This window comes from Callorhinchus milii, unplaced genomic scaffold, assembly GCF_018977255.1.
Source record: "Callorhinchus milii isolate IMCB2004 unplaced genomic scaffold, IMCB_Cmil_1.0 Scaffold18, whole genome shotgun sequence".
NCBI classification, from domain to species: domain Eukaryota; kingdom Metazoa; phylum Chordata; class Chondrichthyes; order Chimaeriformes; family Callorhinchidae; genus Callorhinchus; species Callorhinchus milii.
Genome location: NW_024704759.1, coordinates 5267311 through 5284768, shown reverse-complemented (window position 1 = coordinate 5284768; position 17458 = coordinate 5267311). Strand labels below are relative to the sequence as shown.

General features: G+C 44.1%; 1 protein-coding gene across 1 annotated transcript; it reads left to right on the top strand.

Moving 5' to 3' along the window:
* Positions 1-10720: 10720 nt before the first annotated feature.
* Positions 10721-15091, top strand: LOC103171717 (free fatty acid receptor 2-like). The gene is made up of 2 exons (XM_007884509.1): positions 10721-10964; positions 14018-15091. Exon 2 carries the CDS (start codon positions 14032-14034, stop codon positions 14926-14928), a length of 897 nt encoding a protein of 298 aa, XP_007882700.1. The 5' UTR covers positions 10721-10964; positions 14018-14031; the 3' UTR covers positions 14929-15091.
* The last annotated feature ends 2367 nt before the right edge of the window (positions 15092-17458 follow it).

The following is a 17458-nucleotide window of genomic DNA, read 5'->3' as shown; positions in this document are numbered from 1 at the left end:
GGATGGTGAGGAGGTGGGGAGGGGATCGAAGTAGCAAGGGCAGAGGAAGCAGAGAGGATCCTCTTGATTTTCGACTGAAGGAAGTCCATCGTCTCCTCCCATTTAGAAATGGAAGAGAGAATGGGTTAGGCATGTGAAGATGGGTGAAGGATCTGGTTTGGAAAAGAGGAGCCTGGGGTTGTCCTTGGCCTCCAGGACGATCGGAGTAGAAGGGCAATTTAGCTTAGGTGAGGGCAGAGCAGTAGGTTTTGGTACAGCCAAATCCAGTGGTGGACCGTAGGTTGAATTTGAACCAGGTGCATTCAGTGGCACGTACCTGTGACTTGAGGGAGAGGAGATGGCTGGTGGTACCGGGGGGATTTGCGAACGTAAGAGGCGGTATGAGGTGATGGAAGCGAGGCTGTCGAGGACATTAGTGTGGAGGAGAGTGACCGAAGGGTGATGTTTTGGCACTGCAAACTTTCCATCAGAGTCATAGCAACGTCCAAGTATTGTTCAAGTCAAACCAGGAACCTGGTTGTAAGTTAAATTGAAGAGATCTGAGTTAGTTTGTAATCTCGGCCAGCTTCATGTTGTAAATAAGGTGGGGAAGTGTGTGGACCTCCTCAAGAACTCGTTGATGTACATCTTAGCTATCTCTGTGCTGGCTGGAGGATATGTCTGCTGCTCCCTGAATCTTAATAATTAATAATAGCTATTATTATAGCTGGAGGCCAAGGACAACTAATAATAGCTATTATTAGTACTCAGTTTGGCTTAGTTGGTAGCTCTGAGTCAGAAGGTTCTGGGTTCAAGCTCCACGTTGGGATTTTCAGCTCACACAGTTTAGTGAACTGTTGGTGGTGAACGAGACGTTAAACTGAGATCTCGTCTGCCTGTTCAACACATTAAAGACATTGTGTGTGCAAATTGGCTGCGCAGTCGCTACACTTTACAGTAAATCCCGTGAAGCACTTTGAGACATGCTGCCAATATAAAAGGTGCTGTATCAAATCTAAGGTTATTAATTTAATGATAATAATCCTTACGCTTGCCTTTCAAATCTGGAGGACTGCTGACAGGGCTGGTGCAGAGGGGAAAAGATGACTGAAAGTGTGATTTAAAAAAAACTGGGTCTTAAGACAGGCTTTAAAAGGGTGGGGGCAAGTAGAGGGCCACCGAATGTTCTTGTAGAGAGAGGGACAGAATGGATGAAAGCCCGGTCACCAATGGTGGGGCAGGGAGGGCGGGGAACATCAGCAGGCCAGATCAGTTCGCTGAGTGAAGGTGCAGCCCAGAATGGTAGACATGCAGTAGGCTTACTACAAATCCACCTCAGTGCTTAGTCCAGGTTTTTGTCAATTGGTCAAAGAAAAGCCCTCCACTGCATGCCGAGGAGCTCAGAACCATAAAGGAAACACAAGCTTAACCTGCATTGGGACCTTGCTGTCCCCGAAGAGACATGAGCGATCAGAGGGCTCTTCGCCCCTTCTCAGCCTTTCAGGACAGTGTCCAAGCAAAGGTGAGTGTCTGTCACACCTCCCAGGTACCCAAATAAATCAACGATTGGGAGTTTAGCTAATATTTGGTCCCTTCCTTGGAGTCTGCTTACTTCCACTGCTTTCCTCTTACTTCCTTTCATTTATTGAATTCTCAGATTCCCCCTTTTTTTTGCTTTAGGGGTTAATTTCACAGCTAGGAGTGACATGCATGTGTTTAACTTGTCAGATTCTGATAGAAATATCTTGTTGCAACTCAATCTCCATGTGTCAGAGGCAAATGATGTGCCACACCTGCTCAGAGTGCAGTGAGGGTGGTGCCCATCGGGTGTCAGACCACGTGGGAAGGAGCCCCACAACCACATTGTCAGTTAAAGTTACTGGAAGATTTTGCCCACATTGCGTACCACACATTTACATCCAGAGACACAGCACTAAAGCACTAAAGCGCTGAAGCATAGAGGTAACGTGGAGTCCACATTAGGAGAGACTTGAGAAGTTGCATACTTTTCATTCAGCTGAAAGTTTATAAAGCATTTACAACACAGACGCAGGCCAGTCGGCACGCCTCGTCTGTGCAGGTGTTTAGGCTACACAAAGGTGACCGGGAGAAAAAGACCAACACAGATATGGCGGGGATGAACGGCCCAATAAATAAAACCTCACCAGACACAAAGCGTGAAAGGGAAGAGAGAGCTAAACAGTGAGAGCTCACCCAGCAGCCAATCAGAAGGTTGCCCTGGGCCGGTGACTTATATAACTGATGCTGAAATGGCAATTACTCACTCTGTAACACGCAGGAACACCCCAGGCTCTCACAGCCAGGTTACATACTGACTCAATCATGGGGACACTGGGGTGGAGGGGAGGGTCTGGGTTTTGACCGGGATTTATATTCCCTTTGAGGTTTGAGGAAAAGTTGAACATTGTAATTATTTCTGTGTCGGTTTTGCCAAAAGCAATTCTGCTTCTAAATCAGGAATTTTAATTCAGATCCGTAGATGTCAGTTCAATGTAATCCTCAGGAGCAGCCGAGACGTGAAGTTCACACTCCTCCGCACAAGGGAGAGACAGGAAACTAACCAAGTAACTAGGACCAGACAAAAATAATCCAGCTACCCATAGCCCATTTAACTCAACAACAATAACTTGTATTTATACAGCGTGCTTCACGTCTCAGAGCACTTCACAATGTCAGAGCTTGACGCTGAGCCGGGGTAGAGAGGCGACATGACGCGAGGCACAGTCAGGGAGGAAGGTCTTCAGGTGTACTCTGAATTTGAGCACGGAGGGTAACAGCACAAGCATTGAGGCAGAGAATTCCAGAGTTTGGGGGAGTAGTGGCTGAAAGCATAACCGCTGAGGAATGAGAGAAGTGTAACTCTCGATGCAGCTAATAATTCAGGCGTCTGTATGCCCAACCTCCGCCGAGTGCTCGCACAGCGCCACCTTGTGGCCCAAGCGGACCTTTGCCTAACTAGCCACCCCGCTAGCCCACCTCTGTAAGCCGAACGCTGGCCTGCTTCATGTCCTCCGCCTGATCCATCCCACCCTTGGTGGGCGCCCTTTCAGACACGCTGCCCCTGCCTCATCACTTAATTCCTCACCATTAGAACTCGCTTCGTGACTTGTCCATTCAACCAAAATTTTAAACTGTGGGCGCTGCTGGCGCAGGTTGTCCATATTACAAAGCTTCATCTCGGGACTTTGGCCTCAGCCACCCCAGTGCAGCGCTGGGGAGCGATGCATTATTGGAGCTGCCGTGCTCCCAATGGGACATAAAACTGAGGTCCCATCTGCTTGTCTAGATATAGTCTAAGATGACACTCCAATGCAGTGCTGGGGGGTGGTGTTGCTTTGTCAGAGGTGCCGTCCTTCAGAAGAGACATTAAATCAAGATCTAGAATGCCTTTTCAGGTGGATGTTAAAGATACCATTCGAAAAAAGATGGGAATAAAATAATAATTATTGCATTTCATGTTGGGAGGAGGTCACAGAGTGCTTACAGGATTCACTGTGAAGTGGAATGAGTGTTGATTTTGTGGGCAACTGCGGCAGCCAATTTGTATACAGCAATGACCCACAAACAGCCATGAAGTGAGTGACCAATTTTATGTTGGCCAGGAAACTGCGAGAACACTTCCTTATGAATAGTACCGCGGGATCTTTACCATCACCTGAACAGGCAGACTGGACCTCGGTTTAATGTCTCATCTGAAGGACGGCATTTCTGACAAAGAAACATACCCCCAGCACTGCATTGGAGTGTCATCTTAGCCTATATGAGTTCAACCCCGAATTGGGGCTTCAACCCACAATTTTCTGACTCAGAGACAAGAGCAGTACCACCAAGCTAGGACGACAATAAAATTGGTCATTCACTTGAAAGACGCTGTATCAGATGCAAGGATGATTAATTTTTAAGCTTTTTTGTCCTATGGATTCAAAGAAACAGATTGCTGACATCCTGGTTACAGGAATGTAGGAGCGGCTTTGCTAAAGAAAAACACAAAAAGTGATAATTTATCTGTGTCACTGCAGAGCTTGCCAGCAATTCCATGTAATTACTAATGAGAGGACCAAGATGAGATAGAGAGATTGTACATGTGCTCCGTGTGCACAGAACGTGTGCAGAGAGAGCAAAGTCCAGGCCTCGCAGCTGCACTTTATTTATTGGCTTCTATTGTGTGGTGGAAAACGCGTAGATCTGAAAAATGAACACATTTGTTAATGAAATTAATTTAGCTGAGCACCTGAGAACGAGTGAGGGATTGGGTGAAAACACAATAGTCCTAAAGTGACTGAGACTGTGAAACACAGCGGCCTCAATCACTTGCCAGAGGCTTTCACACCAAGAGGACTTCTCTAAGTGCTTCACAGCACTTTACTGTGACTTGTGACTGTGTGTTTTGTGGGTGATCATGGCAGGCACATTTACACACAGCAATGTCCCACAAACAGCCATGGAGTGAGCAACCAATTTTATTTATAATTTTTTTTAATAATGATAAAAATTTGGTCACTCAATCCACGTCTGTTTGTGGGACACCTCTGTGCGCAATTGGCTGCCGCGTTTCATCCACAAAATACACAGTCAATTCACTTTACAGTATATTCTATGAAACGCTTTGAGACGTCTCGAAGATATCCCCAAGGCGCTGGCAGAGCAGAGCTCAAGCACTGAATGGCCTCCTCTTCTTATGAGAAGGCGTTATATCAAATGCAAAGATTATTATTATTTGGCTGATTGTTAGCCAAGACACTGGGCGAAACTGCAGTGACTGTTGTTTCTAGGTGAATACAGCCAATTTGCACACAGCAATGTCCCACCATTACCCACAATTTTATTTGGGGGATTGTTGACCAGGACACCTGGGGAAACTCCCTTCTCTTTTTGAATCGTGGCCCGGGATCTTTATTCCCCACCTGAACAGGCAGATGGGACCTCAGTTTAAACACCTCATCCAAAAAATGCACGTGTTAATTTACTCGGCAGGCTGCTTCTTAGCTGACTGTCAATTAAGCAGCCCTGGACCTATATATTGTTGCCCTCATGCAGGTCGCTGCTAACTCTGTGCTGCAATCGGCTTCCGCAACTTGGAATTACAGAACCCATTTCAAGGGGAAGGCTTTGATGGGAAGTCAGTGGAGTCGGGCGAGGATGGGGGTTGCAGAGCCTGGTTCAGGAGAGGACATGGGCTGCAGAGTTCTGGATGGAGCCTATGGAGGGAGGAGTTGGGGAGGCCATCCAGCAGGGTGTTTGCGTAGTTGAGCCTGGATATTATGAATGCATGTATGAGGGTCTCGGTGGGCTGCGGTGTGAGACGGTGGCAGAGCCCAGCAATGTTGCAGAGTTGGGGGAAGGCAGAGCGGGTCATGGCACAGATGTAGGGCTGAAAGGATAGTTGAGGGTCAAACAAGATGCCAAGGTTCCGGAGTGAGGTGGAGTGTGCAACCATGGATGATGATGCTGTCAGCGCCTGAGGTGCTGAGGTGCCAATGGGAGTCAATCAGAAGGGGCCTCAGTCTTGTTGACATTCAACTGTAGAAAGTTAGCTGTCGTCTGTCAGCACAGCAATGCTCCTGGAGTCACGGCTGGAGGCAGAGAGGTAGAGTTGGGTGTCATCCACATACATATGAAAGTTGACCCAATATCTGCGGATGATGTCACCAAGAGGGAGAATATAGATATTGAAGAGGAGGGGACCAAGGACAGAGGCCTGAGGAACGCCACACGAGACGGAAAGAGGATATAGAGGAAAGTGAATCAAGGGAGACGAAAGAAATAGTAGGAGAGTATAAACAGGTGTATTGAAAGAGGATTAATGGAAGGAGATTGCACAATAAGGTTAGAAGAGACAGTAACACCAGTAGTTCAGCCAATAAGTAGAGTACCAGAAAGAACTAGACCAAATGGAAAGGGACCAAATAATAAAAAAGGTGGACAAGCCCTCTAAGTGGGTGAGTGCAGCGGAAATCAGAGTATAGAGGAGACCACACGTAAGCAGCGAATGCAGCAAACTACATTGATGGTAGTGTACGAAAATTACTGTCTCACTTGAAAACTGTGTTTAGGGCCCTGGACAGTGGTATGGGAAGAGGTGAAAGGGCAGGTATTGCATCTCCTGCGCTGGCATGGGATGGTGCTGGGCGGAGGAGAGCAACTGTTGGTGGTGATGCAGGAATGAACCAGGGAGTCATGGAGGGAATGGTCCCTTCAGAATGCTGAGAGGGGACGGAAAGATATGTTTGGTGGTTGGAAAGGTGGCATCGTCAGAACAGATGCGACGGAAAAGGGAATCGAGTCTTTACAAGAGGCGGGGTGGGAGGAAGTGTAGTCCAGGTAACTGTGGGAGTTGGTGGGCTTGTAAAAGATATCTGTAGATAACCTATGCCCTGAGATGGAAATGGTGAAGTTGAGGAAGGGAAGAGTCAGAGATGGACCATGTGAAGGTTATGGAGGGTTAGAAGGTGGAAGTGAAATTGGTGAATTTTTCCAGCTCACTGCGAGAGCAGGAAGCAAGGTTGGCCAGAAAATAGAGAAGGTGTAACCAGAGGAGGTACAACCATATTGGGAGTATAGAAATGAAATATATAAGAAAAAGGAATAATATATAGAGGGCAGAGGACAATAATTCCAAGAGAGTTAAGAAAAAAATGTTGAGAAACTTACGTGAAGGGCATTGGGGAATAGAAAAAGTGAAGAGAAGAGCAAGATAACTAGAACTTTGCCCGGGCATAAGTAAACAAATTGAGGACAACATAGGAAGGTGTGAGACATGCGCAAGATACCAAAACAGAGAGAGGCATGAAACTTTAATGGGGCATCAGAGACCAACCACAGCATGGACAAAAATAGGAACAGGTTTGTTGTGTTATAATTGGAAAGATTATTTATTAATAGTAGACTATAGCTCGAGATATAGTGAATATGTAGAACTAAATGATACAATTGCAAAAACAGTAATAGACAGGACTAAAAAATATTAGCCAAGAATGGAATACCAAGGGAATTAATAAGTGATAATGGGCCACAATTTGCGAGTGTTGAATATAAAAAAATCACAAAACACTGAGACATACACTACAGAACATTGTCACCAGGATATCCACAAAGCAATGGGATAGTGGAAAGAACAGTACAGACAATAAAAAAAGTGGAAGAAACCTGAGGAATCACAGGAAGATAAACATTTGGCATTACTAGCCTACAGAAATACATCAATAGATGACCAGGGATAGTCACCAGCACAGATGTTGATGTCCAGAAGATTAAGAGATGGGGTAATATGGGAGAAAACAAAAGTGAGACCACAGGTACAGAGAAAAAGCAATGGGAAGAAACAAGGGCGAGAGCCACAGAAGGAAACACTTTCAAAAAAGGAGAAGCCGTATGGTTTTGGAGGAAAAACGTAAAAACAGAAGAATGGATAAAAGGAAAAATATGGGGGAAAGATAAGAACCTCAGATCACATTGAATAAAAGATGAAAAAGGAAAGATATAGAGATGAACATCATGGGAGCTCAAACAAAGAAAAATAAATAAAACACAGGAGGAAAAGCAGAAGGAAGGTCAAGGAGTGGCAGAAATGGAACAACCAGATGAGGAACAGAAATAAAAAGACCACAAAGAATGATAGAACAAGATTGGAAAAAGAAGCGAAGAAAGTAAAAGAAGGAAGATGTTGAATGTTGTTTTAAGGCTAAATTGACAATTGGACAATAACCAATGACAAGCAAACAGGAAGCATAAAAGGATTCCGGGAAAGGGACTGGACAGAGTGTTGAAGAGAGTTGAAGTGTACGATTGAAATAAAGGAGCTATTGAATCTAAACTGTGTTGTGGATTGACAAATAATACAATATACATATTATTAAACATTACAAAATACTGCAAGAATAGGGTAACTGTGACAGCTTGAACACACAACCTCAGACTCAGAAGTGAGACTGCCACCACTGTGCCAGTCTGACACACAAAATAAAATGGGCTGAATGGCCTCTGCTGTGTTGTCCATTTCCAGGTTCTATGTTTCTGTGGGATAGATTTGTAGAAGAATCTTCTTGGAAGTTTGAAGAGTAGTGACATGGTTGAATGTTCTCCTACCTTTTACTGTTGATCCTGAGGTCCTCTGGTTTGAAGTGATGTCTCGCTGCTGAGCTACTTTTGATTAGAAACCATTTGTTTTTTAGAAATCCAAACTAATCTTCAGAGACAATAAGTCCTTGAGAAGCTGAATGATGTCTGTTTTAATTCCAGCAATAATACTTGTCTGATTGAGAACAGAAAGTCATTGATCCTTCTTCAGACATCTCAAACCGGCAAATGGACAACAGTACATCCAGGGATCATGGACCTCCGCTGGAAACCCATCTTCTCCCAGGGTCTCCTCACTGACAGTTCCCTCTCTGGTTGCTTAGTTTCCTAGCCAGGTAGAGCCTGTAATACATTGCTTAAAGCTGAAGGAAATTTAAGAATCATTTAATTACATTTTTCCAATATGAGTTTAAGTAAAAAGATTTTGTGTTGTACTCATTTCCTGAGACCCCCTACATGGTGAATATTCTGGATTATATTTCACGTTTCCAAATGCCTAAATTTTTTACAAGGTCTTTCCTGCTTGTTCAGGACACTTTCCCCAGCCTCAGCCAGGCCTGAGTTAGTGAGTTGAATCAGGCAATATTTCCCACCTGTTAAACCCTCAAACCCTCAAATAAAATCGGTCATTGACTTCATGGTTGTTTATGGTATGTTACTGAGCACGAATTGGCTCCCACATTTGCCTACAAAATACTGTACAATGACTACAGTAAATCGCTATAATGTACAGTAAATTCTGTGAAGCACTTTGAGACTCCTCCTCATGGGAAAGGCACTACATTCAATAATGAGTATTATTAAATAGAGATTGCATTTAAATGTCACAGCTCGGAAACACAAAACTAACTTCAAAGGAAACCGGAGCACAAAATAAATGCAAATAGAAATAGAAATGGAAGTGTTTTATTCAAGGAGAAATATTGTGGAAAAAGAGGAAGATAAATCGCTGTCAGTGTCTCAGTGACTAATATAACCATCACCGCCGCCCTTTGTCAGTGTGGTAGATTCACTCTCAGTTTGCACGTGAATCTCACGGAGGTCGCTATCCTGACAGTGATCACATGCTGGCTCCTGGCAGTCCTGGGCTGATGGATTACATGAATGAATCAATTATCATTGTCTAGACGTTGCCTGATATACTTCAATCATCTTCTTAACCAAAGATTTATCTTCCTCTTTTCCTAAAGACTTTAATTGACACCACCGCTGCTTTAGCTGCCAGGCTGCTCCATATTATTCCCAGTGTGTGGGAAAATAGTCCCCTAATCTCGAATGTTCTTAATAGAATCTTTTGAAGTTCAGATCCATGTTCAGAGGCTACACTCACATAAACCGCTTCCTCAAAATGGAGTCACAGGGTCACAGCCCTGCTCCTCCTCCCCCCTTCCTCCCATACCCAACAGAGCTGGAAGTAGCTCTCAGTAATGTGCAGACCCAACTCCTATCGTCTCTGAATTTATTCCAATCACCGCCGCCCTTTGGAGGGTCTGACGACCACTGACTCCATTGAAGTCTTTCTCCAGACCCTGTAGATAAAGAGAGACGTGACTTAGAGTAAACCTCGGGCAGTGTATAGGATGCACTGGATTAGACCTCCAGTCCAGCCAGTCAGAGATGTGGCTATAAACCATGGGATTACAGCCGTGCAAAAAATACAAACACGGAGAACACACAAATGATCAAGTCCAACAAATAGGGTCGACAATCAGTGTATTGGTTCACAAAAAGAAAATAATTATATTTACAATGTGCCTGACATCACTGTGGTCTGTTTCCAAATCCTTGCTCCCTATGTATTGGGGAGCAGGGATTCTTCCCATTCAGCTCCTGTCAACCATGTAAGCTAAAACTCTCTCCCCTCAGGCTGCCGCGATCCTCATCCTTTCAATACTCCTAGGCTCGGCGATGCCAACCAACTCCCTGCTTGCCAGCCTTCCAAACTCTTCCCTTCACAAACTGCAGATCATTCAGAAATTTGTAGCTCGTGTCCTCTCCCGCTCAGGCTTTGTGACCCTATCGCCCCCACCCTAGCCCAGCTCTCCTGGCTCCCCATCCCCCAGAGGATAGAGTTCAAAATCCTTGTCCTCACCTTCAAAGCCCTCCTCCGTCTTGCTCCTTTCTACCTCAGTGACCTGCTAACTCCATATTGACTTGTCCGCTCCCTCCTATCAGGCTCCGGCCTGCTCCACATCCCCCGCCCAGACTGCCCCACTATCGGCGGTTGGCTGTGGAGCTTCTATGCCCCCAGCCTTCGAAACTCCATCCCACAGTCCCTTCGCTCTCTCCCTTGCCTCCTTCAAGGCAGATCTCAAAATCCTCATCTTAAACAGCGCCTTCCATTGCCCTCCCAACCCTACCCTCCCTGCCCTCCCAACCTCCGGCTCAGGTCCAAATCTCTGACTGTCCAGCTCCTTGGGACATCCTCCCAACGTGAATGGCGCTATACAAATTAAATTTGTTGTTGTTATTGCTTTGAGATCTGGACTCACTGTAAGTTTGGGAAAAACTAATTTCCTTTAAGTTAATTTTCTTATCAGGGAGTTGTTGAAACGGTTGGATGTGATTGGCTTTTGCAGGTGTCACTAGGCAGGTAACCAGCCGAGTGTTTGTTTTTACTTTCATCCTGTGATAGTCTAGGCTCGTTGATTCAACAGAAGTAGATTATTAACCTGACTCACTGCCTTTGTTCATAGATATGTGAGTGAAGACACATCCGGGACATCTCCGAGTCGCTACCCTGTGTGAAAGATCCTATATAAATGCAAATTGTTATTGGAGGTATAGAGCCAGATATCAGACAGGAGGCACACTGTGAAGACCCAGACACCTGAGAGGTGGAGTGCTACCAAGCAGCTGTGTTGTGAGTCGGCAAGAGAGCTGCGCAGGTAGGAGACTCGGTACAGCACACACCTCATACTCACTGTCTCCTGTCAAAGTCTCCAACATTGAAGCCACTGCCCAGTGTGGCTCTGGGTCAGACAGCTCTGACTTAATAATAATAATAATCCTTGTTTTTGATATAGCACCTTATCACGTCTTCGAGACGTCTCAAAGCGCTTCACAGAATATACTGTAAATTGTATTGACTGTGTGTGTTGTGGGTGAAATGCTGCAGCCAATTGTGCACATCAGTGTCCCACAAACAGTTGTGGCTAAAGTGACAAAATTAGTATTATTATTTTAAGGGATGAATACCACCGGAAAGCGATACGCCAATCGGCTAACAAGCAGGTTGTTGATTACTGCTAGCTAAACAGAGGAATATGTTTGTGGAGTGAGGAAACTTGCCTAAGGTTTTGCCCCGCCTGGGAATCAAATTTCAAACCCTGCTCCGAGCTGAGCTCAGAGAGTTGGAGCTCCATTTGGTCTCAGTGCCTTGATCTCTCTGCTCCTCATCGCTATCCAGATCAACCCCCACCCCCATCCCCACCCAATTGGGCGGTCTTTGAGTAACAATACATTCAGCTTGAGTCATAAAGAATGGAAAGTTTATGGAAAGAAAATAAATGGAAAATGTATAATTTTCCAAAGAAAGAGGCTGAGCAGAGAGAGAGAGTGAGGAGACTGAGACACACACAGAGCAGAGAGAGACGGAGATGATAATAGCATTTGATACAGTGTCTTTCATGTCAGGAGGACATCCAAAAACATTTTGTAGAATATCCTGTAAAGAGCAGATAACGTCTCGATTTAACGTCTCATTCAAAGGACGGCCCCTCTAATATTGCAGCACAGCTATCGCGTTGCATTGGAGTGTCATCTTTGAACTGTATGGGTTCCAATTCCCAACCCAGCCCTCATGTACAGAATGCGGTGCAGAAAGAGAGAGGAGAGAGAGAGACAAAAAGATGCAGAGAGAGGGAGAGAGGGATACAGACAGAGAGCAGAGAAAGAGAGAGATAGAGTGCAGAGACACACACACAGAGCAGAGAGAGAAACAGACTGACAAGTGTTGGACATATTGAGAGCAGAGAACAGAGACACACAAAGGTCCATATTCCATGCATTAGATTAATTACCCAAATTAAATTTGTTGATATAATTTGGGGAGTTGATGGGAAAAGAAACATTAATGTTATCCCTAAATTGCTGTATTGTTCACACCTATTTATTGGAGGAGTGGTCTTAATTTTGTACAAGATTAGGGCAATGCCCAGCCAAAATTGTCATGTTATTTGGGGTGTCCTCCTGACGTGACATATATGTAAATTGTATTGTGCTCTTTGTATGTCAGAAATGGGCTCATTTTGCCACCAACATCAAGAATATGTGCACGTTTATATAATAATCCTTCACCTGACACAATAGTAAAGTCTAGAATAGGGAGTGTTGCTCTCAGCAGAGTCTGGATAAGACTCAGCAAGAATTGCCAGAACGTGTGGCTTGGATTTGAGTCCTCTTAAGCTGGGTTGACCAGAGCTTTGTCTTCCAAGTTAATAACAATTACTTCTCTGATGTGCCAAACCCTTTGGTTCATGTAAATAGCAAGTGGACATTGGCCACTGGCAACTACTCAGAAAATTTACTTCTCACACCATCAGACAGCAGCAAATGGATGAAATAAGTTGATGTCACATTTTATGGAGTTATGAAAGTGGAGAAAGTCTGGGTTTGAGAAAACGGAAATCAAGAAAACAGAAACAGCTCTGCCTCTGGGATGGAAGGTTGTGGATTCAAACGTCAGGACTTTAAACTTACAAGTCTAGGCTGGCTCTCTGGGGCTGTGCTGCCCTATTGGAGTCTCAAATGATGTTAAACCGAGGCCCCGTCTGACTGTTCAGGTGGATGTTAAAGATCCCACAGCACTATTGGAAAAGAGAAGTGAGTTTCTCTGGGTATCTTGACCAACAATCCCGCCAAACAAAATGGGTCACTTATCCATGGCTGTTTGTGGGACACTGCTCCACACTAATTGGCAGCCAGATTCGCCCACAAAACACTTTGTAGTATTTCATGTGAAGCACTTTAGTATGTACTCCTTATGTTACAGGAGCTATACCAAGTGCAAGGATTTTTATTATCATTATATGTCAGGTTGGTTGCAACCCTGTCTGAGTCAGAAGGTTGTGGGTTCAAGCCGCATGTCTGGACTTTGGTTTCCTACTCGAGGTTGACAATCCAATGCAGTAGTGTGGGTGCTCTGCATTGTTGGAGGTGCCTTCCTTCAGATGCAATGTTAAACTGAAAGTAATGTGTGGAGTCCTGTAGCTCAGTGGTTAGAGCCCTCACCTCTCAAGCGAGAGATCTGGATTTGATTCCTGGCAGGGCGAAATGTTGGGCAAGTTTCCTTACTCCACACGTCTCTGTTTACCTAGCAGTAAGTAGGATCCTGGTTGTTAGTCGATTGGTGGATCGCTTTTCTGGAGATAATAATCCTTTTTAAAAAAAATTGTTTACTCAATCCGTGACTGGCTGTGCACATTGGCTGTGTTTCGCCCATAAATATAGAGTCAATTCACTTTGCAGTATATTCTGTGAAGGGCTTTCAGACGTCTAGAAGATGTGAAAAGCGCTATATCAAATGCAAAGGATAATTTTTTTTGTTATGTAACATTTGCATGTCGAAGTGAATGTTAAAGATCCCATGGAACTATTTAAAAAAGAGGGGAGTTTTCTCCTGATGTCCTGGCCAATATTCATTTCATGGTTGTTTGTGAAATTAGTTACAGCGTTACCCTACAAAATACTCAGTCACGACACTTTACAGTGTATCCTGGGAAGTGCTTTGAGATGTTCTTCTGACATGGAAGGTGCATGGAAGTGCACGACCACACACGCTGCCAAAGGTCTATCCATTCTCTTAACCTGTCTGTGGCTGACACAGAGGCGAGATTGCGATCAAACTAGCCAAGCTAACTCACTGAGTTCCCTCAATGAGATTTAACTAGCTCTACCTATCAGGCAATATTCTAACTCTATTTTCCTTCTTTCTTTTCAGGTAAACAAATAAAAATGGAAACCTTTTACAACATTAATGAGATAATGAACCTGCTTGTTGTGGTCATTGGCCTCAGTCTCAACATTGCGGCATTCTTCATTGTCATTAATGCAAAGTGCTCACCCAGCAATATCTTCCTTCTAAATCTAACCATTTCAGATTTGATCTGTCTAACATTTTTGGCTGTTTTATTGTTTTCATGCACTCCTTCAACAGTTTTGTTCCTTTGCCCCATCAATTCATTTGTCTATTACAGCAGCATATACGGCTCAACTCTGTTCCTGACTGCACTGAGTGTGGACAGGTACTTGGGGGTGGCTTTTCCCATCAAGTACAAGTTGTACAGGAAGCCTCGATATGCAGTGATAGGCAGCATCGTCATCTGGGTGTGTGCGATGACCAACTGCTCTGTTGTCTTGGTGATAGCAATGAAATGGAAGCCGAATGTGACCGAATCGAATTGCTTCTCGGATTGTTACACCCATTTCACCAAGGAACAGCTTCTGATTGTGCTGCCGTTCCGACTGGAGCTGTGCATCATGCTGTTCTTCATTCCTTTGCTCATCAGCATTTTCTGTTACAGCAACTTTGTGAAGATTGTGTGGTCATCACCTTATATCCCTAGAGAGAGGAAACAGCGGGCTGTGGGCCTCGCACTCACCACTCTATTCACTTTCATTGTCTGCTTCAGTCCCTACAACATATCACATATTATTGGATTTTTCTCCAGCAAAAATGTGCAGTGGAGGAATATTGTAATCACCATGGCAATGTATAACACCTGCTTTGACCCCATTGTCTTCTACTTTTCATCAACTGCTATCCAAAAGTCATTGAAACGTTTCTGCAGAAGATCCATACAAACAAGGAATTCATACAGAGTTAACATAGAGATCATCATCACCAGGTAGCGCCTCGTATCTAAAGATGGCAAATGATAGGTGCCTAACCCTGTGTTTGTGAGCATTGGGAATGACATTGTGTCTTGAGTGACCCCATTCGCAGGCCATCACTGGCCCCCAACTGGTCTTCAAATAAAAAATGTAACAAAATAATAAAACTAATCCTACACTACTCTTTCATACCTCTGTTGTTTTTTNCACCGTATAACTACAATTTGATGGCTTCTGTGCTAAGCTAGGCCTACAGCCTCTGGGCCAATTGATACAACTTCTTTGTCTGGGAGAGTGGGAAGTCAATAGTCAGCAAGAAAAATAATCAAGAGCCCCATGTCTGGTGTAAAATTACAAAATAGGATTGTTTGCTTTAAGTCCGAGAAAATAGCAAGGCTCGAGTGGGGTAGGGGACGCCATCTGCTGGTGTTCCTAAAACAAGTTTAGGAATTAGTTTATGAAACCAGTTAATTTTACCCCTATGTTTCTAAAGCTGCCATTTATCTTGTATAGGCTACGCTGACACTCAAGAGCAGTGCTGGGTGAGCTGTATTGTGGAGTCCTGTTCTGTATGTGGAGTCCTGCAACACATTGGGTAAAGCACCTGGGTTTGATTCTTGGGTGGGTGTAAGTTTCCATACTCTACAGACCTCTGGTTACCTAGCAGTAAGTAGTAAAGTTGTTATTCGATTGGTGGATTGCTTTTCCCATGAAAATAATCCCTTAAAAAATTAATAATGTTGTCACTCAATCCACGAATGTTTGCGGGACACTGCTGTGCACAATTGGCTGCCGCATTTTGCCCAAAAATATACAGTCAATTCAATAAGGATTATTATTATTGTCACTGGTGCCATCCTTCAGATGAGATGTTAAATCGAGGTCCCATTAGCCTAGTCAGGTTAAAGATCACCTTTAAAAAGAGAAGGGAGTTTCTCCTTGTTTCCAGAATTGAGTTGTTCTTGCGTGACGGTGTAACAGTGTGTAATGGGGTACAATACAATACTAATTTATATTTATATAGCGATCTTTCACATCAGAAGGATATCTTAATGCACCTAACAGGACAGGCCAGGCACCTGAGCTTGGGGTGGGAAGAAGGTGGGGAGGGAAAGATGGCTGAATGTGCAGTCAAAGATGTGAAGTCTAGAGAAGGACCTTGGGAGAGAGGGAGGGAGTGGAGAGACTCCTGGGATGGAGTTCCAGAGAATGGGGCAAAACAGTTGATGCATGTAATGGAGTGTGACAGGGAGATAAACCCTGTCACTGTCTTCTATGGTTATTGGTGCTCAACCTAGCTGTAAAGGCAGCTAACAAGAGCTAGACTCCCATCAGGCTTGAGAGTCTGAAGAAGACAGACGTAAAGAGAGTCAAATCCGCAGCCCTACACATTATGAATGTAGGGAGTCCTAAGTGTCTGGCAGTGTCTGACAAGAGCAGCACAGGTGAAGACCAGGCTATACAGGAGTTGAACAGAGTCACACTACCTCTCCACCATAGATTTCTGCAATATGTTTTGGATATTATCACCAGCATTATTCCATCCATTCAGTACATCTTCCATTCTGTCTGTTTATTTGCAGTCTCCCTCCTGACCTTTTTATTTAACCTCTGTAATATAGTCTTTCCATGATTCTCAATTTCCCCAAAAAAAGAGACTTGCGTTCCTCATGTCTTAAAATAACTTTGATCCACTCCAATTTTCTACTGTTTGATCTTTGGAATACAGCTTCCAAGCTTATTTTCCCTCACGCTATTTTCATATCTCCAAAATAAGCTTTTCAAAATTACTGCTGATTTTGGCTGTAAGCTTCACAATAATATCACATCTTGCTACACAACTGCACTAATGAGGTTAATTCCTCTAGTGTGTGGCCAAGGACTGAATCTTGTATAATAATAATAATCTCTGCATTTGATATAGTTCCTTTCAGGTTAGGAGGATGAGTCACAGCGCTTCACACGTTTCACTTTACATTCTAGTGATCATATATTTTGCAGCCAGAGACAGCAGCCAATTTGTGCACAACGATGTCCCACAAAAAAACATTAAGCGAATGACCAATTTTATCTGTGAGTGTTGGGCCAGGACACTGGGAGAAATTCCTTTTCTTTTCAAAATGTCATGAGAACTTTAACATCCACCTGAACAATCTTTGTTTCATCCAAAGATTGACACCTTCAACAATGCAGTACTCCTCCAGCATGTATCTGAGTATCAACTTAGACCTTAAATTCAACGCCCTAGTGTGAAGCTTAAACGACTTTCTGCCTCAGAGGTAATTAACATAGTAACGCCTTCAAAGTTGTGTCAAGATTCAAATGAGATTCTGGGGTTTATGGGCAGGGGTACTGAATGTAAATACTACTTGGGGTATTAAATTTATTACCACAGTGGGTATTGAGGCCAGACCAATAGAATTGAATAAAAGCCCAAGCAGTAGTATGGAGATGGAGCAGTTTCATCTCCACAAACGGTTTCTCCTCTAGTCCCCGCACTGTCTCGTGCAGCATTTCTCAGGGCTCTGTCCATGGTCCCCTCCTCTTC

Excerpts from the sequence above, each read along its gene's own strand:
- LOC103171717 (XM_007884509.1), top strand. The coding sequence starts at position 14,032 with ATGGAAACCTTTTACAACATTAATGAGATAATGAACCTGCTTGTTGTG.